The sequence below is a fragment of the Barbatula barbatula genome, assembly GCF_947034865.1.
Source record: "Barbatula barbatula genome assembly, chromosome: 7".
Lineage (NCBI taxonomy): Eukaryota > Metazoa > Chordata > Actinopteri > Cypriniformes > Nemacheilidae > Barbatula > Barbatula barbatula.
The window spans coordinates 7,020,299-7,044,768 of record NC_136770.1 but is presented as its reverse complement, the minus strand read 5'-3'; the positions used below and the strand labels follow the sequence as shown (position 1 = coordinate 7,044,768).

Genomic DNA, 24,470 nt, shown 5'->3' with positions numbered 1-24,470 from the left:
CTATGCGAGCTAGGATAGTAATTTGAGGTACCCAGAATGTCCTGTCTCACTTAGAACAGAAAGTCAGATTCAGATCATGTACAAAGTCTAAGCTGTGCTTAGATCAGCAAAAAAAGTATTTTGCATTTTGAATGAGCTTTAACTGAAAATAAACAGTCATTATTTCAAAAGTGGTAAATGCAACACACTTCATTTGGACATTGCGAGGAAAAGACTTACTCCCGTATTAACACAACAGTACTACACACATTCTTCTCGTAGTGAGCACATCATCTTCTCCGTGATCCTAGTTGATGCCCTACCAACGGATGAAATGAGCAGAAGGAACAGTCCGGTCAGAAGGCTGAGGAAGGCAGCGGTGGGAGCCAGCATGAAGGATGGACCATAGTGCACACTGAGCTGCAGGCTGGAACAAACTAACCGCCTGCGTTGGAGGCCGTACCTCTCTAAAGAGTCTGACACCTGCATCCACACAGCAAACATCAGCACTACAAACAGAATTAAGACACCTGAGAGGAAACGGAAGAGTAAAAGAGTTTGGAAGAATAAAATAACTATGAATGGAAAAAAGAAGGATTGATTTAGTTAGTACAAAAAACGTAAAATTGCATAAAATTGGACGATGGAGCTCCTGTAACATCATCCTGTAAAAGCTATCAGTGAGGCTATGAATGGAATTTCATCAAATGTTAAAATTGTTTTAAATGTTGTACTTTCCTTACCCCCGGTTATAAAGAGAGCCCCTCCAGCCTCATACAGGCGATGGCTGTTCCTTGTGGTCGCACAGAGAGTGACAAATCCTCCAATGAACACAGACGTGGCTCCCAGCACAAAAATTACACACCAAAATGGCCTTTGCACTAGAATTAAGAAATTATGTTAGTTAAGATATCTAGTCAAACATCATTTTGTTGAGCAAATTGTGGCTCGGGTTCAGACCTGTGTCATAATTTGAAATTGAAGGGTTATTGGTAAATTCAGATACAGGTGCGTGGGACAGGTAGCCGGGTATGCAAACCTTCTGGGATGGCTGATTGGCTGCAAAAAATAGAATCGTATAGAAAATAATTGTTAGCAAAACTTTTGACTGAATCTAAAACAATTTATTTATTAATGAAGCACAAATGTGTTTAGTGTTTTATGTAGGCCTACACATATAGTAATGCAAAAGTATCAGGTTTTATAATCAATTACAACAGAAATAGTTGACTTACTTATCCAAAAAGCCAACATGCTTTCTTGCTGTCCGTCTGAACTCTTCTGGTAAGAACATCTCCAAAAGAGCCCTTCGTGATAGAGCAAAAGGGTATTCTCAGACTGGTGCCTTCCATCTGGTTGTATATCCTGCATATTGTAATCAAACATATATGAATGAGTCAAACATAAATATTTTACTATTCATGACTTCTCTACAGCTTTCCTGTAGCTCAGTGGTTACAGCATGGCGCAAGCAACGCCAATGTCATGGCTTCTATCCAATAAATTGCGCATACACAGAAATAAATGTATAGTATATGCAATGCAAGTCTTTTTGAATTAAGGCATCTGCCAAATGCATGAATGTGAACGTAACTAAAATGGCAAGTTCAGTATGTGTGAACAAATATGCCCAACACTTACCTCTGTGACTCTCTGTAGTCTGAGAACAGTCACATCATCTTTGTCACAGGATTCAGATACCAAAAGCCAGTAATCAGACCCAAGAGACCCCAACAAAAACATCGAAGTTAGAGCTCCGAAGAACCCAGCCAAGAACTGTAACACTACCAGATGCATAGCCTCTGGATCGCCTTCCTGTCCGTTTTAAAACCTCACATTACTTGGGCTGTTTTATCAAAATTGTCCACCTGAGTTCTCCACAATATTTCTTGTCCTTCCATCTAAATGTGAGTTCTGTCCTAGTGTTGTCACAGTTCAATGACCAATGATAAAAAAAGAGCAGACCTCGCTATTCTTAGAGTCTAGCTGTAGGGACCTATTTTAAAACAGATGTCTGTCTGTAGTAACAAGTAGTACAATGAATCATTCTGCGTTATTCAAGAGACCTATAGAGTCTGACAGTCATCATTGAATGATTGTAGCAATATTTTTATTAAGTTACACTTTGCTATCAGAGCATTTTCTTGAAATTAAGTTACGGTATGTACTGGTGAGGTAATGGTATAGGAAATAGAATCTGTCATCATGTGTTCCTGGAGTCAGTGTTAAGTTACCATATTTAATAAAAATAGCTGTGCCACTGTAAAACGTTTATTTAACTATGAAATTGATCTACCAGTGTCTCAAGACACTTATGTCCTAATTTATTGCAACATTTAAATTTTGGTGTTATATTAAAATAAACAAACAAACAATTTCACAAAAAGGAGCAAATTACTTTTAAACTCAAATACTTTTAACCTAACCAACAAGTATTAAGTATTCTGATGATTTTCCATTGACACTATGGAGGGTTAACCAGTAATGAAAATCAAACTAGTTTACAGATAAAAAAGAGGCTATATGCCAATTCTTTTTAAGTCTTGTGGATGTCAGGTATATTCACAAAAAGCACAGAATCAAGGACAAAAAGTAAAAATACACAAAGGAAAAGCACAAAACACAAAAACCAAAACAAATACAGAACTCAAGACTTGGCTTCTCCCTATTGACCATAAAGCAGCATTTAACAGCAAACCAAACAGCGCCGCCGCTCCCACCACGCGCATCACGCGCTGTGTGTAGGGCACCAAGTGCTGAGGGGCACCAAAATTAGCCTAATGAAAAAAAAAATTTTAAATCTAATATTATTTCATTAGGGTATATAAAAATATTAGGCAGGCACATTTTCCCCATGTATATGTAAAAAAAAAGAAACGGCCAAACAATCCCATATCACCCCCCCAAAAAAAAGAAACGGCCAAACAATCCCATATCACCCCCCACACCACCACCCGCCCATGTACGGTCCGCGCCAGCGCCGGTTGATCGCGTGTGCGCCTGAAGAAGTTTGACAGACGGTGGCCTAGGCAACTTATTTGGAAATGGCCCTGAAAAGACAGCAGGAGTCAAGATCAGAGAAAAGAAAGGAGATGAAACTGCGATATGATGCCCGTGCATAATGGAATTATGCTTAGGGCACCAAAATGGCTAGCAGCGGCACTGAAACCAAATCAGTACAGCAATTTAGGAGGGTAAAAGATGTGCACGTGGACGTATCATTGAATGATAAATGAATAAACAAGAGGGTGGGGTCGAGACTTGCAAAGGGATAGCACATGGCGTATAGAAAACAAACAATCGCCATGTGCTTGCATTTAAAGAATCGAGGACAAACAGGGCAGTTGAAAATCATGATAACACAATAAAAAACAGCTGGAGTTTAGATGCTGTAACCAAGAAACAAGAACCAAGACTAAAAACTGGGAGTCAGGTTGTGTTTGTTTCTTTTGTTGAACGTATGGTATTCTCTATGATTTTATTTTGGAAATGTGGAATCCTCTTCACGTTTTGAATTCAAGCAACTGTAAAGTAATTTGAAAAATCCGTCTGAAAGTTGAGACCAACCGCATTGGAGGGCCAATAAAGAGACTTGCACACTATACGGAAAGCATGGGCATTTTGTATTGGTAGAATCAGTCCCAATCACCACGTTTTTGTAACATTTTATATTTCTAGCTAAAGTGGCTGTATGGATTAGGATTTCCTACATTTCCTACGTATGTAGTGTACTTACAATGCCCCAGAAAGAAGAAACAGAAGTTAAGACAAAGGCTGTGAGCATTATAACACGAAACGTTTCACCATCTCTTCTTATCTGTGTGGTGGTAGTTTTATTCTGTATATGTGTCAGATCATACGGAGATACGAAGACCATATTTAGACATCTGACTGGCCAAAGTTATAAACCAAAAGCTTGTAAATTCAATGACATTAAGGGGTTTGATGATCAAATATAGGCCTACAAATTATTTGTGACAACTAGGGATATACGTCACCTTAACAAAAATCAATGTAAATACATAGGGTATTTATATTTAAATAAACACAGCTTATGACCTCATTTATACGCTATAGTTATTGCTGACATAAGACTGATGTTCACCTCTTTTTTTCCTTAACAGGAAAAGCTGTTCTATCACTTCATAAACTTCCAGGTCCTTTTTATTTTAAAGTGGAAAACATGGTAGTCAACGGGGGTTCAAATCTTTCTGGTTAAAAGCATTCTTCCAAATATATTTCTCTGTGTTCATCAGAACAATTAAATGTATACAGATTTGGAATAACTTGAAGGTGAGTAAGTGATGACAATTCAACGATCCCTTTAATGCGCATGTCTATTATACTTTATTAACTGTATATGAAGACATATGGCCTTTTATAACACTTAACTTTTCTCAGGACTTCATTTCATAAGTCCATTCATAAACCTATTTGTATGGCTCTTACAGAAGGATATAGTTTATGGTTATGATGTTTTTGATATTTTTGACCCACAGAATTGAACAATAAATATGTTTGTAAGTGCAATGTAAATGTTTTACAATGAATCTGATGGAAACTTAATTTCACTAATAAACGGGCAATTACAATACAAAGATTTCATTTATAGGTTTAAATAATAATCTTGAGCATCGTGAGAATGTTCCCATTTTCCGTCACATTTTTGGACGAGAGCTACGATGCATTTTTACAGTCATCCATAAGATGGCAGAATAGTGCCTACGATCAATATATTTGTAAGTGTTTCCAGAGGTAAAAACATTGAAACAGAAAATGGTCGAAATCTAATTTACCAAATAAAGTGGCGATAAGGAGAATATATTAAAATTATATATAAACTGAGATAATATTGTTGAGCATTGTAAGAATGTACCCATTGGACCTTCTCACAAACTCCATCATTTAAAAACCGTTAATGAATATTTGATATTAAAACAAATCAAACTAGTTAAACAAACACACGTTCGGCCTCTTGTGATTACTTTTAGATTGTAACGTCTCTTTACAACAGACTATTCGGCTTACGGTGCCCAGTAAACGCGCTTGCACGTGTAGTTGCGGAGAGAGCGCGTGGATAGGGCGGGACCGGACGTGAACACGTCACTCAAAAGGGCGGGCCACTCGCTGCAGCAGCGCAGAGAAGCGCAGGAGGCAGAGCAGAGCTTTGGAATTTGGCAACAAAGATTCAAAAGCATCACCAACTCTCCCAATGGTGATATGGATTGACATAACACCCCACAGACGTGTGAGTATACCTTATTCGTGAAAGATCCGGAAGACTTTTGAGGCTCTTTGATGATAACGCAACCAGAAATCGGCAGTAAGCACTGTTTCTGTGGTGCGCAAGACGGCCGAACTGGAAATAAGTTACGTTTGCGGCGTTTTCATCCACTCCGTCGTGATATGAACGTATTGTAATTGTGGGATACCCGGTTTGCTAGCCGAAGCGAGAGCTACCAACGATTCTTCGTGGCGAAAAGCTTGGAAATGTCTTGTCGGCGACGAACTGCGGACGGTTAAAGTATGAATGCAGACTTGAAGGGCCAGTGTTTTCTTATCTTAGTTTCTGTGGGGTTTTTCATTGCGAAAGTGAAACGAGGTATCCAGTTCCAAGAACTGTCAAAATGCACGTTGTTTTCTTAAACGTGTAAACATTGCCTTATAACTTCGTTACGGGGATGTTGTCTTAAGAATCAAGTGTGCTATTGTTTATGGGGTTGTGTTGTACAAACCAGTATTGGTGAGGATCATTTTGTTCGCACGAGGAGTTAAAAATAGCTGGTCTGTTTATTCAAACGTTGAATATAAATGCCGGAGTGAAAAGGTCTCTTGCAGACCATGTGCAAAAGCTGGTCAGACATTCTGTGGTGTGTGGTTTACATTGTTTGATTTATTATAAGTCAGGCATTGTTGTGAACACACTTGGTTTGGTGACAAGTGGTAGTTACTCAGCCGAGAGGAAAACATGGGCACTTGGCAGGCTCACCGCATCATTGCCTACCTTATGTAAAGTTTCACATTAAGGGACAATTTAGTTAGAAAATACAATTTCGAATCACTTTCATCTCATTGTGTCTTTCTCACCTGTATGCGTTCATCTCTTTTATGCAAAAGACAATGTATTTAGGAAGAGGCCTCTCTTTTGTTTTTGGTACATACAAATGAAGGACCTCTTTGACTGTTGTAATGAAAAATATCTATATTTTTCATGATGTAAATTCAAAAGTAATGATGACACAATTTTTCCGTTTTGGCTGATCTATCCCATTTCAACTTAATAAAGTGATATACCAGGGATGGATGTTATATATTTGTAGTTTATCTTATAAAAGGTGTCTTGTTTTGACTTGCCTTAGCATTGAAGTCATCTGAAAGCCAGAAATAAGACAGCTCTGTTCTGATGTGTTTCAGCCACTAGCCAGTCGATAAAAACCCTCGCAATCCTCAGTCCGAGTCACATTTAGCTCTGCTGAGATCAGTGTTTCAGTCTCATGTCGCAGTCTTTTAAAGGGGTAGTTCACTGTCAAAAATGTAATAATCTGTCTTTTATTGACCCTCATGTCATTCAAAACCCATCTTTTATTTGTGGATCACAAAAAAACGTCAGTGGGGTCAATGTTGGGGGCAACATTCTTCAGAATGCCCTCTTTGGTATTCTGCTGAAAAAAGAAGTTTGGAATGACTAAATGAGGAAGGAATTGTTATTTTGGGGAGAACTTTTCGAGAATACATTTCGTTGCACTGTACTTGTATGTGTGTAATGACAATAAATTGAATCAAAATCAAAATCAACTTTACCTCTAAAGTCAGTCATTTCTGTGAGAGGTTCCTGCCGGATCAGGCCTTTGGTTTAACACATTACTCGTACTAAGTTTTACTTCTTGATAATTACCAAGTCATGTTTTTCTCTTGAGGTAAAAGCGGTAGGCCTGTGCCATGGTTGCAAAGTCTTTACTTTCTTCCCAAGACACCATTAGGAAAAGGGCATGTTACTTGACATACAGTGATGCCTTCAAAATGACCGATAGTTACTATTGGGTACTGGAGTCCACATGGAGCTGAAATGAGAGTCTGTGTGTTTATGTTTCTGGCCCAGAAAGCACTTTAGTGATGGTTGTAAACGTTGCACGTGGTACTCTCAAACATATGCTGTGCTAGGAAGGGTGTTATGTAATTGTGGTCCTGATGCAGATCATTCCATAAACTGTTTCTAGATTAGTCATGTAGATGATAGAGTTCTGGAAACAATGATGGATTAAATATAATGTTATAAAAACAGTTACTGTTTTAAAGTGACAAACATACTATAAGAATACCAGCGCAAATGCTGTTGTATTTATTTTAAATGTAAGCCATACTTCTGTATGACTTCTGTGTTATTTAGTAAAGACAGAATTGCTTAGATTGGCGCACAATATTGGTGGTCAAGTATTTTTTTACTGTACTCCAGTACATTTTCCAAGTATTGGTTCTTTATCCGAGTGATTTCACTTTGGGAAACCTGTACTATGTAATACATGTCCTCTGGTAAAACTTTTTCAGCTGCACACTGCTCACAGTTAAAATCTTTCTGTCGTGATCATTCACTTACTGCTATTGGTAAAACTTTGTTTGTGTAATTACAGTATTTAGATACAGTATTTATGATTGTGTAAATTAAAGGAACAAAAGCATATTGTCTGTATCAGACTGCTGTCTGAACGCATTCTGTCCTATAAGACCTGTTAGACATATTAAGACAATTTTTCTGGGTTGCTCTGGAAGAACATCTATAATTTGTTTATTAAAAAAAATATACCAGAAAAAGGTTAAAGAATATTTAACATGTGTAAAGTAGACTTTGAAAAACAAATTTATGGGGAAAAGAGAACTAATGGTTACCTTTTTTTCTGCAGTGAATATTTTCAAATAAAAGCAGTTTAAAAGTTCCACTTTTTTCCTTTTGTTTCAGTCATAGGGAATTTTATATTAATATTTAAAGACAGTATATCGGCCAATATATCGATTATCGGCTTCCAATGTTCAAGAATTATCGGTGTGGGTGTGCCATGTCATACCATCCACGGTAACACCGGTATACATTTTTCAAGATAAGAAAAGGGTCATATCGTAAATCTCGCGATATCAATGATATAGCGACACGATGATGTAGGATGCATTTACGTTCCCTAGCGGGCACAACAACAACTGTCTGAGAGGACCCGCAGCATCATGTCAGCCTCCGAGGACAAATTATTTCCTTAAAAGGGAACTCCATAGTATGGAAGTGGTTTGGTTACAAGAGGACAGACCTCCAACAAAGCACAATATTTTGCAAAATATGCAAGAAAACTGTTACCGCTTACAGTTGGTGATGTGCGGCCTAGAAGTAAACAGATGACTCAACCGAGCATCGCTGGAGCACTTGCAAGTTGCACTCCATATGATGGAGTGCATGAATGAAGAGTCATTGTTGAGCAGTGGATGGAAATTACTGACTGTATCACTAGAGTCAGTAGAGCCGGGATTGGGGGCCGATCAAGGCATTTTTAGGCTGATCTGGAACGGCTATATTTCGCTGATACAGACCATATGCTTTTATTCCTATAATTTAAACATTCATAAATACTTTATCTACAAACTAGGGCTGGGCGATGTGACGATGTTATTGTATATCGCCGATGTCTCGCAAATATCCAGACGATAATTGATAATAATGGACAATACGTATTGTGACGAGCAGGGGGGGACGAGAGCTGTGAGGGAACGGTGCGAGGCAGGAGATGCGAGTGATAATTATCATGCGATTGTAGGCATTTGCATGAACGTTTATGTTCATATGCCCAGGCAGTCAGTAACAGTGTTTTGTTTGGTCAGTTGAACAAGCTGCTGTTTTCTGCCGGTCGCTGCACAGATAGACCAAGAGAAAGACGGGTTGCGTCGGCAAAGCAAAACCCCACTTTCGCGGGGCTGTAACCCCTACCATTTCAGATTGTCGTACCACAGGGCAAAACTTAATATAATCGGAATCACATTGACAAAATAAACAGGTTTCACAATGCAAAATACCCTGTCAGATAGTCCTACCACCTTAAAATAAACATGTAGGTTTAATTTACAGCGCAACACCCAAACAAATTGTACTATAGGTATTTAATAATAAGTAGAATGATTAAAAAACGAAAAAACACTATCAGATTCCCGTAGTAGTATAAAATAAAGGGGTAGAATGATTTATAGCGCAAAAACTTTACCTAACATTGATGTGGGCATGCCTGATAGGATAATCTGACGGGTAGGATGACATTTCAGGACACCTGCAACATTTTCTACTGAATAAATCTATCGTTTATCTACGCAATGATTTTAAAGTAGACTATCAATCTTTTTTTAAACACATCGCCCAGCCCTACTACATACTGTACCTACATCAACAATGTTTTGCTAAAAGCAGAAATATTTTTTAAATTACGTAAAAGATTATATGTACACATTTGTTTACATTGATCATATATATAATAAACAAAGCCTACAGTGAAATAATAAAATCTTGAGAGAATTTTCATGATTTCCTGTATTCACAGTAAATCACCTCATTTCATTTATAGGTTTATTCAGAGGTTCTCTTCTTCAAAAAAAGGTTGTTGTACATAAATTGCACAGCTTCTGTCACCAGAAGTAACCAGAGGAACCCCGAGATGGATGTAGGCTATATAAATGGACAACATAATGTTTGTTTGCAGTGATCTATTTAATGGCAACATTTCTTTCATCCCTTTTAGATTCCCCTCTCTGAATTAAAAGTTCACTACCTACCAAGCTTGTGTGTGTTAGTGGAGAGCTATGTCTTTTCCCGCTGACCTCTAAAGTTATCCTTTTTTAAAGGATAATTTTTTTAAATAAAAGTACACTAACCCTCTCTCTTCTCTCAACAGGCAGTGGTCTAGCTTTTGTTGAAACTAGAAACTTTGTATTAGCAACTATCGTACTATTGCTCTTTTATGACATATTGCTTATTGCTCCCTGAATTATTTGGATAAAAGCGTCTGCTAAATGTAAATGTAATCCTTCATGGGCATATAGGCTTACTAGGGCAGAGTGAAACATGCTGAATATGTGTTTTACGTTTCAGACATTGGTATCGATACCAAAGTCATGAACATCCTTTTATATCATCAGAAGGGTTTATTTTCACAGTCTAGTTAAAGATCTGTTGTCCTATGAGTTTTTTGGGGGGCTATCAAGACTCATTGCATCATTGTCCCCAGAGAATGTCATCACCCTCGTTCAGTACATTGACCCAAATTCAACTACTTCTTCAAGTTGACGCTGTGCTACAAGTGGTGATACTTGCATCAAACCACTTCCCTTGAGACCACTTAGCCACTGCAAAACTGCCGTCTTCTTTCCAAATGTACATGCTTGCATAAGCAAGATTTAAAAAATAAGATTTGCCTGTATCTTTGTAAACACTCCTTCACTCTGAATTATTGTCTGTTTCAACATTGGTACGAAATGTTTCTCTTTATCTGACACTGCTGAGCTGTCTGTTTTTAAAGAAATCTCAAGATTTGTTTGAAGTGTCACGGAAAGATAGATGGAGATCACAAAGGTTGATGTTTATGGCTGTGGCTTCTTCAGCAGATGATTCACTGGAAATAGAAGTTAAAGAGAGAGTTTACCCCAAAATCACAATTCTTTCATAACTCGCTCACTTTCATGTCATTTCAAACATGTATGACTTCCTTTCTTTTGAAGAACATCACAATACATGTTGAGGAACGTTGGTAACCAACAACACTGGACCCCACTGACTTCCATTGTATGGACATTAAACCACATAGACATTCCTCAGAATATTGTTTTTTCCACAAAAGGTTTTGAATTTTTTTTAGTATATTTTTTTATCAATCTTAGTACTGTTTACAGCACTATGATGTATAGCTTCAGTGGTTTTCCTCCACATTTCTAAAAACATGTACAGTATAGACTCTATACTATAGAGGGTATACATTGACGTCACTTTCCCAGGCTACCCTTTGTGGCAAAGCATACAGCAAAATGGCTGCAAAGAAACTAATACTGCCTTTACGTGCTCTTTAGGAAGTTTGATAATTCCCACTTCTGATGTCATGATTCTGAGCTGGTTGTGTTTAGGTGCTTTGTTGTCAGAAAGGATGGAGGATGCCAGATTCATGCTTGCATGTGTCTTGGGAAAATGTTATATGTATATTTTTCAACTGTACTGTATTGTTCATTGTTTTCATCCTACTGTATTGTTTTACTACTACTATTCTGGAATATTCGTGAAATGCATGCTCTTTTTGCAGTGTATAACACATACAGTATGCTTCAAATGGTTATTCATATATGTACATATGTACTCATTTAATGACAAGATAAGGCAATGAAGCTGTTGCAGACAAACTAATAAATCATATCTATCACAGCGGAAATCCATTTCCCATCCAAAATGTTGATTGTATATGGCCTGCCCCTCTCGGGAAGTTGGTTATAAAAATTATTACCCACCTTCCCAGTGTGAAACGTGACATCAGGGGTGTTCATGTGCAATTTTAACCTCGGAAAGTCATGTGAAGGAAGCATAAAACGACTAAACGGTGATCCTTAAGACTTCCCTATGACTTACCAAGAAGCAGGTGTTCATGGACACTGAAATGTTGCGCAGAATTGCGTTTCCAGATCTGTGGCCACACAAAAATAAAACAAGAATACTGTTGGGGGTTACGAGACCATGCTGGGTGAAAAATGGCTGATGCTCATTTTCATCTCAAAAGGGAACATCTGTGGTTGTCCTCTAAAGAAATTATGCAAACTCGGATTGGATGAACAGGCCGTGTAAATGGAGGGGTAGTTGGCTTTTGTTGTTGCACAAAAAAAACGCATACAGGGTTACACAAGGCCTCTCTGTCAGTCCCTTGCTCACACACGTAATACACACACACAGACAAACACGATTCGTAGTGCAGTGTTGGCTGGAGCAGCTCATAGATCAGTGTCTCCCTGATGCTTATAGGCCATCTGGAGATAGTGGAAGCTATGTGCGTCACCTTAACAAACACTGAAGAGTGATGTTCCTTTTAAGCCATGGGATACAGACAACATGAGTCCACCTACTTGTGTTAGACTAGTCAATGTATGGACATTTCAAATGGTTTGTTTGGTATTATAAACGGCACTTTAGTTTAAACAACAGAACAAGTTTTACCTGAATGTGTGTGGGAGAAAGTGATGCAGCTGTAAATGAGATGGGTGTGTGGGCCGTGGAAAAGAGAGACTGGTGTGTTAGAGAGGTTCAGTTCTGGATCACGTTAACTGTTTGTGTGGGATGTTCCAACCAGAGATACAGTAGAGCATTTGAGGGGGTTTCATGTCTCTCACATTCTTGACTCTCTTCACGAGCGAGAGAGGAGCGATGAAAACTTTCAAACTGGTTTTACCCTTTTACGGTCTTCAGTCTCTGCACTCTGCTTCACTCAACAAGAGACTGAGATAAGAGCAAAACCCTAACTTCAGAGTGCCTTTGGTGTCAGGATTTACACCGGATGCATTGTACTGCATTCCATGTGGCAAGTGTCCTCTCTTTTGTTGTATAAATCCACAGTGAAACCTTTCCTTTACAGTGGTTCAGCAGTGCTATTTCTTTAAATACATTTTTCATAAATAAAAAAAACTTGGCTTTTAAAGTTTCTATGTTGATTTAAAGGTTAATGAGTAATCGTGTTAAATAATCAGAATCTTAAAATTGGCCAAAATAATCGCGATTTATTTTTGTCATAATCCAGCAGCCTTACTTTGTTCTGTTGAACACACAAAGATATTTGGGGAAAAAAATAAGTTCTGGGATATCTTCCACTATGAAATATATTGAAGAATTTAGAAGAACAAACCGTTCTGGAGCACCTTTGACTTTTTTTTAAATATATATATATATATATATTTCAATTAAATTGTATTTATATATTTTCACAATGTGCATTGTTCCAAAGCAGTTTAACAGTGGAAAATAAGAAAACACACAAACACAAAAAAAGTCAAACACAGTACAGGGTGTTTATATAACAAGTTAAATTATTCTAGTAAATAATATCTAAAATGCAGTCTCCCGGTGGTTTATTTTGCATCAAGTGAATGCTTGGCTGATAGGATGTGTCTTTAATCTAGGTTTAAATTGAGAGTGTGTCTGGTCCTAGAACTGTATCGTAAAGGCTATTCCAGAGTTTAGGTGCTACGTATAAGAAAGCTCGAAAGCTCGAGAAATAATCTGACTGTATCTAAAAATACTTTATTAGGCTACTGCTGCATTTTCGTTTACTTAAGCGTTACAGGAAAAGTGGCCATTTATTTACCTGCTCTTAGTGTCTGCAGGTCTTTAGATGCGAAGCAGTGCTCACAGAGCGGAAAGGGTTAAATTGATGCACGTTTGGTGCTAAATACGATATTAGAAGATATAGCTGCAAAATATAATTTGTACAGCTCAGTTATGTAGACGCGCTGTTCAATTTAAGCTTTATAAATAGTCTGATGGTTCATTATGTCTCGTGGTCCTGATGGAATGAGGCCAAGCTGGAAGAAAACCCATCCGGTGGTGACTGAACTGTCTGTTGCTGCTTGACAGGGTCCGGGCGTGCTTCTTTTCTCGGAGCAGGAGAGCGTATGTTGCCATTTTCACCACACTGGGAGAATTTAAAAACGCAAATATTTGCATTTGCTTTTCAGGTTGTAGATGCGACATATTTACCGACACGTGCTCTGTCCGCTGGTTGCAGCAGGTTTGCCAGTAACTTACTGTAGATTTAATTTACAATTTTGTTTTAAACATAAACTTACCATTTCTTTATATTTCCTTTCATCAAAAAGACTAAATATCTTTAGTTTTAAATATATGAAATAAAAAACTAAACAAAAAGCTTAGGAAGAATGTCATTTTGGCAGTGTAATGCCAGTACTGACACCAATCTCTTCTTTCTCATTTTGAGTCTCAAAAGTCGAAGCGTTTGAATTTTTATTAAAGTTTAATAACAAAATTCTCAAATATTAATATTAATAAATACATTAATAAATGTTAATAGTATCATGACAACCCTAGAAGCAATATGTGGTGCAATCTGGGAAAACCCATTGGATGTCACGCTGGGACGTTTTCAGGAATATAAAAAAAAAAAAATTAGGTTTTCATTAAATTATTATTCTATAACCTTTTGTCTATCATCTCTGAAAATATTGTGGCAAATTCACTTGTTTATTGCTGAAAAATAGCGATTAATAGTGGCTAGCTTATTTTTAAGGACATGCTGGCGGAGCTGCTAAAAACCAATCATAACTTTCCCTATCTTAACACTACAAAGATAGTTCACCTAGCAAAGTAAACCACATACTGTAACATGAAGAATGAAGGAGTATCAATACACATCTCCCGCCAGTTTTGTGTAAACTACAGCATGCAAAGTTTTTTTATACAATGTTATCGTGAGATGGCAAAGCTCACTGTCTGGAGCACTGTTTTGTACAGCACTTTTTGTAGACTTGACTGTTGTGTTTTAACTTTAAACCCGTTTTTCTCCAAATTCCGTTCCTAAAAATCATAGCGCTCAGCCGACTTCAGATAGCCATAACTTTTGGTACATCAGCTTTGGAAAGGGCTTGAACCCAGCTTTATATACATATTGTATATTATATCACATAAAGTATCAAAACTGTAATTGTACATTTTCACCATGTGTTGGGTTTTCCCAGATGACATCACACATAATGGTTGTCTTTTCCCATTGAGAGCCTTCCTCTGTAGCTGGTAGCATAATGTTGCATATCTTTTGCTTGGACACTGTAATCTCACTGATGTGAAGCCTCTTAGGCTTGTGGAAATTATTCATCACACAGGACAGTTGATCAATTGAAGTCTGTAAACATCAGGGCTGGACTGCTGTTGCTCCAGGTGGATCGAACTAAGACAAAAATATCTCTGACCATTTAAGGTGGTTTCAGGGCACATAACTGCTGCTTGTATTGAGTTCCTCTTTGTTGCTCTTGAGGAAAGAAGAAGCAGAAGAGAAGTGAAAAAATGCTTTCACTTCAGCTCTCGCTACCCTCTTCACAGCATTAAGACGCACAGAGAAGACAAACCACTGCTTGTCAAAGTGTTTCTTGCTGCTTGAAAGACAATAGACTCTGGTTGTACTCTCGCTTGGAGAAGGCCATTCGAACTTGAGTGCCGTTTTCAGCAGGGCACATGAAGAAAAAGTGTGTCAGGTAGTCTGTGGGGATTATCTGAAAAAGATCTCCCTGTCTTCCTGTTCCAGTTCCTCTGACTCGTATAACTGGTGGGGTCTCCAGGAGCTATATATGGTGCTCAATGTTGGTCTCTTTTTGACCCACTGAGGTTAAAATAAAGAAGTTTACCTCCAGATATGTGATATTTGACTGAAGAGAGAACTGTCTGCAATTGTAATAACCTTTTGCATAATGTTGCATAATCAGGCAGTTTTAGTCAGATTATTTACTGTTTTGACTGGTTTCCTCCAACCTCAAGGTGAACAATTTTCCATATCCCAAACTTTGTGAAAAGTATCATCTTTCCAGAAATTTATTTTCTAAACTTTTTCTTTAATAGGTTTGATTCAAAGGTCGTACTGTACATTGCATCAGTGGCAAATTATTGCTTATTTTAAGACCTAACCTTTACAGAGATTTTGCAGAACAACAGTACACCGATTTCAGTACAGGCTTATTACAGCCGTAGAAGAGCCAACTCTAAAATTATCTTCAGTTTTTCTGAATTTACTATTTAGAGATGCGTGTTGAAACTATCATTTTTGTAATTTCTCCCAAATATCAAATAAAATATTGTTTATTTGAATTGATTTGCTGAAGATTAAAAATCAACTAACTGTTAAAAAAAACATGCCATGTAATACTGCAAACAGGACAAGTTCTTATTCATGTTTGACCTTATAATCCGAATATGTTCTTCCACTTGGGAGTGATGAGCCTTCTCAGTTTAACGGCTTGGGCTGAACATCTGTTAAGCCATCCCTTCCAACTGCCAGTCTGGTCTTTTCTAGCTCCAACCAATTGGCATTGGTAAAAATTATACCACATTTTCTGGTTCACAGGAAGCCTCAGCGATACATCATGTAGGTCAGGGGTCTTCAACTACTTTTCTTTGAGGGCCAGATTCCAAAAGTATAAATAGGATACTTGTCAGTTTTTTTTCCTCATTTCTTCTATTATTTAGTTTTTCTGTTATATATATTGCATTTTGACCCTTTTTTACTGTTGTTGTTGCTGTTTCTTCTAGGTCATATATTAAAACATGCACACAAATATTGCATCCGGTATTTGTGCATTTTTATGATATTGAATTAAAAGGGACATTGTCTTTTTTTATATTCCTTAATGTGTTAGTTGACCCAAATATTTAATTGCTGTTCATTTACTCGCCCCCAGTCCCCCGGTTCATCCAAGATTTGGATGGCATTGTTTTGATGGCAATTTATCTTGATGTTTTTGAATGTAAAAATGTCACCGTTCTTAAAGACCCTCCACTTATTTGAAATGTCAAGGCAGGCCAGGAAAGGACGATTGGTAGGCCACTATTTGATGCAGGTTATGCCAGTGGAAAGTAAAAGTGCGTACTGCTTAACCCACTAGCTTTACTCGTCTCGTAGCGCAAGGTTTGTTTTATTTCAGCAATGATGAAAGAAAAATGACATAGAGATTGACAACAACATGGTCAAAATCACCACGGAAATGGCCAACTGAGCAGAATTGTAAATCTTAATTGTCATTCGCTTGTAAAATGTTATCTAATTTAAATCCGTGACATTTACCAAAGAATAAATATACCCATGTCTAATTCTCACATCAGGTTTTTACTGATGGCATTTAATATAGGGATGCACAAGAAAAGCATCATAAAAATGAAGACGGTGAGTTGAAGAGGGCAATCTCTCTCTCTGTCGCTCACTCTTTTTGTTTTTTCTTTCTCTCACCATGTGTAAACAGCATAGACACGTGCTTGCAGCTCAACATGCAGTAAACAAGCTGCCACAACATACTGCATCCAAACTCGCACTTCTCACACACACACAGGCACACACACACAATGTTTGGTCATCACTGTTGTTTATTTAGCAGTCTATGGCTGCGATGCAGTATTGTGTGTGTGTGTATATATATATACACACACACACACACACAAAGCCTATATATATATATATATATATATATATATATAAATGCGAAGGCAGATATGCTTATTTGATAAGAAAGAACACTCATAGAGACCGGGATTCAAAGTGGGCATCTCTTGTTCATTCCTGACTCAAAGAGGATGATGTGGGCAGGCTAGGATATGTCATACATGTCTTTTGACATGTTAACTTTTATACTCTTGATGAAGATTTTGATAGGTTCTTCAAGCATTTGAAAAGCCTATGTGGGTGAATGTACAGTATGCTGACTTTCACACATAATGGCTGTAGCTAGTGTTTTTTTCAGTGTGGTGGAAACAGTCACTTTCACTACACTGTAAACGTTTTTGCTGTAGTAACTTACTGTAGATTTATATTTATCTAATTTATTGGCAATACTTTGTTCAATGAATAAATGAATATTAAACATTAACAAGTTTACAAATCTTTACAGAAGAAAACCCCACAATAAACTAACAGCATGCAAAGCATTCCAGGAACCAGAAATCCACATAAACCTTTTTCAGTTATTTTTCTAATTGAGTTCCCAGAATGCTTTGCACGAGACTGTTATTTTATAGTTTTCCTCTGTAAGGATGTGGTGACTTGTTAATGTTAAATGATCAATTACTTTTGAATAAACAGTTGCCAGTAAAATACATAAATGTAAATTGCTGCCAGTAATACTGCAATCCATACAGATTTTTTAAAAGTGTAGAGTTGTTATGAGAAATATGAGGTTTCTGATCCTGCTCCAGATGTTCATGTGTGATTCTCTTTTTAAAACCCTTTCTTATCTGATAGATTTAAAATTGCATATTCAGAATGGTGGGAGATGGCAGGAGGGAGTTCTTTTGGACAAGGTTCTTCAGAGCAAAGCCATCTGGTTCCCTGATTTGATCTATTCTGAATGTCTGTCATATTAATTGGAAAAAAGCAAAGCAGAAACAAAGTAATAAAATTTTGGCTTTGTTCTGTGTGTATTTAATATACCCAGAAGTAGATGCTTTAACAAACAGCTAGTATTTATTTTTAATTTGACGTATTTTGAGGTTGTGATGTAGGGGCGCTGTACAATGTTTTTTAAAAGTGTTCCTTTCTGGATAATTCACTCAGCTTGCAATGCGATTCACGAATAAATTCTCACAAATATGATTTATTCACGATTTATTTTTACGAAATGAGTTGAGACAAATTAGAAATGAACAACTGTCCTTTTATTTTTCTTAAATGGACGTACTGGTCTAAAAAGCAGGTGTGTTCAGCTGCATTGCTGGTGTGTTGCTATTTAGACTGCACTATTGACCGACTAAATCCATAGTGCAACCGCATTTGGCTTTTACAGACTCTTATTGGTTTATTACACGTTACACCCTAAACACATCCATGGCTCATTACGAGAATGGGTACAACCTAGGGCTGGGCGATATGGCTTAAAAAAATCTCAGATTTTTTCACACCAAACCCGATTTTCGATTTTAATCAATTTCTTTTTTCAATTTAAAAACAAACTACAACTGTCAAAGAAATTGCTCAAAACAAATGTACTCTTTATTTTGTTTTGATTTTCCTTTATGCAGTTTAATCTAAATTTCCCATTGGGGCATAAGTGTAACAGGAAACAAGCCTTAAAACATGCTTGTAAACGATATAACTTTTAAGTATAACTTAAAATATAAATAAATAATTTAATTGTGTGTCCCTTTTTGGTCAAATCAATGTAGCAAGAATGACAAAATTAGATTGTACAAAAATACATACAGCAGTGGTATTCATAAAGTGCAAACAAAACTTTAAACAGTTTTCCTGAATCCCTGAAATTGTAAACAAAATGAAACATCTGCATCCATTACTTTAGTTTTCAACATTCTTCATTTACACATTTTTAGCCAGGAAGACAAGCCTGTCTACTACCCCTGGCTTGAGGCATGCCCGGTTACATGTAACAATGCCCCCTCCCACACTGAAAAGCCTATCTGATGGGGCACTTGTAGCAGGGACAGACAAGTGTTTTTTGGCCAGATTACTGAGCCTTGGGAAGTTTGGTTCGTGACGCTTCCGCCACTGAAGTGGATCAGTGTCTGGGTGTGCCGCTACCCTCTCAACAAAATCCATGTCGCAATTAGACAAGAGCCGCTTGCCAGAAGCCCCTCCTATGATGCAATTTCACTCGCGAATGAAGCGAGTAAACTCAAAATGTTCAAGCGTCCAACTACTCGCGAATAGCGCGTTTTATTCGCGCAACTCGCGTTTGGTATGAACACTCGGGAGCGTCGGTCGAAGAAGTAAAAAAGAAAACCAATTTTCATTAAAAACAAATTGCCCTAAACGTCAAATTCGAGTTAATCGATAAAATCGATTTATCGCCCAGCCCTAGTACAACCCTTTAAGGCCGCTAAACTAGCAACAATTTATTTTTGCCACCTGCGCCATAAACTTTAGACCATGCGCTTTGATCGTTAAAAAAAGCCCCTTAAATAGATTCTCAACTGGCTCATGGTGAATCGTTACATCCCTACTGGACAAGTTTGTTCTTTCTGTAAAATAACAGATAATGAAAACTAGCGATTTACAGTAACCCATATTTTTATATCAGACCACAGGGATCTGGGTTAAAACTGGTTCTTGCTCTCCTGTTGTGGTGTCCTGTTCAGTTTTACCCCTTTGTCCTATTCTATATACCCTATATGGAGAAAATTATCTTCATAAATAACATTCCGTTCATAAATGTTATTTTTACCTCTCTGTTTCTCTCAGATCATAGAGGAGAGGAGGGAATAGCCACACACAGGAGTGTATGCTGGGCTGTGTGTGTGGGATTCCACCACTCCTGTTACTCTAACCACAACACACTCTCCCAACCACCCTGCCACAATGTCACGGAGGGCACGGCCGTGGTCGGTGTATAGAGCGGACACACAGGAGCTTTCCTCAGAGATGCTTGGGCTAACATTAGCAGGTATACAATAGTATTAGGGAAGTCCTCTACTAAGGATTTACTTAATCGAATCAGAATTGTAATGTCTTGCCTATAGTCAACTGATAGTCGCGTGTGTTTGCACGCAAGTGGGGAAGACACCAGGTGGTTAAAAAGGGTACAGTGCAACATTGATGCATCAAAAACAATCAAACATCGTGCATGCTTGCTCTCACTGCTAAGAATGACAAGTTCCGAAATTCTGTGCCGCGCTTATTATATGCAGTGATTTTGGTTAAATAACGTCATAATTTTTTTTGTAACAAACCACATGCATTTACAGACAAAGTGTTAATTCATATTTATATGCCCAAGGATTCAGTAAGTGACAAATGTTTAGAAATACTGGTCTCTATACCGGTTACGCAGAATAGAGAGCGTGGAGAGACACGATCCTGCGCTGGGTCATAGCCAGACCTTGTATGCGCCGGGGGTTTTGGTACCGACCCTAAAAATGTTACCCCATTTCTTTACATTATAAATAGTATTTTTAGCGGAGCAGTGCATGCCAAATGCAATATGGGGATTATACCATTTTGGTTATAACACCTCTGCGAAGATTCGACTGTGAGATTGGTAGTCGAATCAGGCTCCTCATATCGAAGCATCGAATGTTCTACTATTCTGTGTCACCCCTAGTACCCATGTAGTACAGTTTAATGCTTTAATGTTGAATATTTTGTGATTTGCATATGAGTGATATCAAGATTAAATATATTTTTTTTCTGTGTAGGAAACAGCCAAGACCCAGATGAGCCAGTATTGGAGTTTAGTCTTGGTCAGTTTAGTTTTTTCTATGTCTCCACCAACTCACACACAGAGAAATTTGTTAAATAAACAATCAATCTACCTAAAAAAGATCTGTAAGCTGTTATTTTTTATTACATTTGTATTCAAATGTTTCTGGGTACATAGGAGTCGAGCTTGCAATCAGGTCAGAACTCGCGACTGTAAATGACATTAAACAGGCATGTAAATATTTCCACGAGAGCTCTGTGTCCTAATGTACTGCTTATGTGAAGATAACTGCTAAAGCATTCGTGTTTGGATTTCATCAGTGAATAAAGTGGTTCAACTGCGGTGGTCTGAATATATCTGTGAGAAACGGGGGTCTTTCGCACATAATGCTTGAGGCACACTGTATTTCCCTCGTATAAACACAGCTTCTTGTGTAAAATCCTTACACCATCATGACCTTCCATGTGTATATGTGGCTGTGTAGTCTGCAGCGAGCTGACCACGCCGTCCCTGGACCGAAAACCCAACAGTTTTGTCGCTGTGAGCTGTACCACACCTCCTCAGGCTTTTTGGACCAAACATGCACAGACGGAGATCATTGAGGTAAGACGGACACAAGCGTTCCTGTCAATGCCATACTGTAGGTCAGCATGATCTTATTGTTCAAAGGCCAGATGGGTGATTGTTTCTGGAAACATTGTCTGTTACACTGTTTACATCCTATAAGTAAAGTGGTCTAAATATATTTATGTATCTTGTTTGGGAGGCGCAGGGCCATAAAATATTCGTCTACTTAAAAGCAAAGCTAAATTCTTCGTAAGGATATGAAGCGAAATTGATCTCTAAAAATTTTCGCTTCGTTTTGCAGGGTACAAATAACCCCATGTTCCTCAGCAGCGTGGCTTTCTTCCAAGACTCCAACATTAACCAGCATACACAGGTCAAACTTTCGGTTTATGACGTAAAGGATCGCTCACAAGGAACGGTGAGACTCGCACTCAACAAATAAGTAGAGTTCTGGTTTAAAAATAAAAACATTATGATTGGGATTTCTTTTAACCGTCTTAGATGTACCTTCTCGGCTCAGCGATGTTCCCGGTGAAGGAACTTCTGCTGGAAAAAAACCACAGACTCGACTTACCTCTCAGGTGATCTACCTCACATTTGTTTAAAGCTAGAGGGGTGTTCCTTTGTCGGAGAGGAGCACAGGTGTATTAGCCATTCGTTTTGAGATTTGTTGTCCTTTTGTCTCAGGTCAGCAGAAAATGATCATGTAGGCAGTATTTTTGTTATCGCCTGGCAGCTCGAAGAGAAGAGAGATCAGCAGACACCCATCAAACAACTGCAAGAAACCATTAACAGCAGGGTGAGCTCGACTACACCCATATGCTGCCAACCAACAGCTTGTTCAGGGATGATGTGAGTGTTTTTGATTGTTTCCGCAGACCGTCCTTCCTGTAGACGAGAGTCTGACAGAGTCTGTTGGAGTTCGAACAAAATACGCTTCACTGTGGAAAGATAACTTTCTACGATCGGGTACATTTACATTTATATATTGGAATAAATGCATTTGACTACAGTGTTTGGGATGAATACATTTTAACAGTTGCATGCCCTGGAATGTCTAGCGCCAAACTTTACAACTTAAGCTACAGGAAAGTCTAGAGATGTCAAGGTTGTCACCAAAGCCTAGAGATGTCACCAGTAGGAGAATGGCTTCTACACAGTTTTTGTGTTATTTGAGGGGAAGGATATATGTACTCGGAAATGTGTTGGTGATCAGAAGTATAAAACACAGAGAACATTTCCAACCCTTAAGGGGGTCGAACACCGGAGGTGGAAGCGCCGCGAAGCGTAGCGCCATTGTTTGTAAAAATTATCATATTGTTTTCTATGAGTCTACACACACCGCCGCCGCCATTTTGCTCTGGGCGGCAGCGCTCCACTACAAATCAGGATGCTGTTATGAGTCCTGCAGCGAGACAACGCGCCACTCGCATAATATAATATTACATTAGATGTTTATTTGACTGAAGTTATCTTTAATGTACACACTCTCCACCATAAGCTGCAAGATGCATTTATCTGTTTGGAAATAGCGGGGAAAAAAAATGTGGATTAATACAGAAGCCTCTTGATTCTACCACATAAATTACGAAGTTGTCCTAGACACGACACTGCGCGACTCGGCACTTCCGCATTCGGTGAGCGACCCCCCCCCCCCCCTTTACAGTAGAGCTGCCTGCTGCTGGTTGTTATATTTGCCAGACATGGCAGTACTGCAAAACGCAGTTCAGATTTATTATCGCAATAACCATGAATAATGTTACTGTGGGTTGTTGCTGGATTGTTGTATTGTTGTAGTGTTCTAAACTTGAAAACTTAGATCATTGAAACTTGACACGTGTCATTGTTTAAAACTATGTGTGATGCATGCCCTTTTAATGGTTTGAGCAAATAGTGACAGATGTTATATATGTCCCTTTCAAGCAGAATTTCTGGTACAAAGAAAAAATTATCATGTTTTATAGAGGCTTACTCAAGCTCAAGGGCACTTAGCTCTATTTTTATTGAAAGAGTGAAATCGATGGCCTGGCCTTGGTACCATAAATATCCCAAAATTAAATTTCAGAACAACAGGTTCTTCGCCGTCGGATGGAAAAGCACAGCAAGGCACAATTGATTTCTCTTTATGGTTATATTTTATCTGTGTGTACCAGTGTTTGGTGGCACCATGTCTCGCATGTACCGTTTTCCAACAACCGACGGGAATCATTTACGCATCCTGGAACAGATGGCCGAAAGCGTCTTATCGCTCAACATCCCACGTCAGTTCGTCAAACTCTTACTGGAAGAGGATTCTGCCAGGTGTCTATTATCTCACGCATACATAGAGAGCCACAGTTAACATGACGTTTTGATAATATCTTAATGTGCTTTTAACATGCAGGTCTTTTGCTTTGCATTTAGAGTATCTGCGCTGGAGGAGTTGGGAGAGTTGTCTCCGTGTTGGGAGAATCTTCGGCGACAAATCGTGACGCAGTACCAGAGCATTCTTCTGACTTATCAGTGCACCATCACAGACCTACAGGACTATAAAGGTCAGCCTGATCCTTGATGTTTCAGGTCATGGTCATTTTATTGTGTATGGCACGAAGAATTCCATTACTTACTTAACATTTTAGCATCTTTTTTTGCCAACCCCAATAAAGAAAGCACGCTGTTAAAGTTAAGTGCTATGTGTCAAGACTTCTGCAGTCATGCAATAGCTTTGCTCAGAGGAATAGTTCACCCAAAAATGAAGATTCTCTTATCAGTGTTGACACAACTTAAACTGACTAAAACCATATCGAAATGACTCTGTCTGAAATGTTTCAAAGACTAACCTTAATAAAGGGACTAAACGTTTTCTCTCTCTGTCACAGGTCCATCATTCAAAGCCAGTAATCTAAAAGCTGAGAGGAAGTTGGAATTTATGCCCACCAACCTCCACGTGCAGAGAATGAGAGTTCAGGACGAGTTGGTCTTTGGTTAGAACTTGATTTCTTTCCTTCATTCTGTCGGTCTAGAATGCGTTGATA

General features: G+C 38.3%; 2 protein-coding genes across 9 annotated transcripts in view; one reads left to right on the top strand and one right to left on the bottom strand.

Annotated features, from left to right (window-relative positions):
* Positions 1 to 240: 240 nt before the first annotated feature.
* tmem182b (transmembrane protein 182b) lies at positions 241 to 1,776 on the bottom strand (the record flags this gene model as incomplete). Its single annotated transcript, XM_079460065.1, has 5 exons — positions 241 to 509; positions 723 to 860; positions 940 to 1,038; positions 1,215 to 1,344; positions 1,621 to 1,776. The coding sequence occupies 5 exons, from the start codon at positions 1,774 to 1,776 to the stop codon at positions 241 to 243; spliced, it is 792 nt and encodes a 263-aa protein (XP_079316191.1).
* A 3,308-nt stretch (positions 1,777 to 5,084) lies between these two features.
* inpp4ab (inositol polyphosphate-4-phosphatase type I Ab) overlaps positions 5,085 to 24,470 on the top strand; it is a 37,226-nt gene continuing 17,840 nt past the window's right edge. For 7 of the 8 annotated variants that reach the window (XM_079460208.1, XM_079460203.1, XM_079460207.1 and 4 more), the window contains exons 1-11: positions 5,085 to 5,227; positions 19,932 to 20,133; positions 20,885 to 20,929; positions 21,374 to 21,492; positions 21,758 to 21,874; positions 21,958 to 22,037; positions 22,144 to 22,255; positions 22,335 to 22,425; positions 23,610 to 23,757; positions 23,860 to 23,990; positions 24,315 to 24,419. In XM_079460208.1, the coding sequence (XP_079316334.1) occupies positions 20,049 to 20,133; positions 20,885 to 20,929; positions 21,374 to 21,492; positions 21,758 to 21,874; positions 21,958 to 22,037; positions 22,144 to 22,255; positions 22,335 to 22,425; positions 23,610 to 23,757; positions 23,860 to 23,990; positions 24,315 to 24,419 (1,033 nt within the window). In that variant the 5' untranslated portion in view covers positions 5,085 to 5,227; positions 19,932 to 20,048. Of the gene's footprint in view, positions 5,228 to 5,308; positions 5,504 to 19,931; positions 20,134 to 20,884; positions 20,930 to 21,373; positions 21,493 to 21,757; positions 21,875 to 21,957; positions 22,038 to 22,143; positions 22,256 to 22,334; positions 22,426 to 23,609; positions 23,758 to 23,859; positions 23,991 to 24,314; positions 24,420 to 24,470 lie in introns of those variants that run through there. The other variant, XM_079460206.1, reaches the window with a different exon arrangement.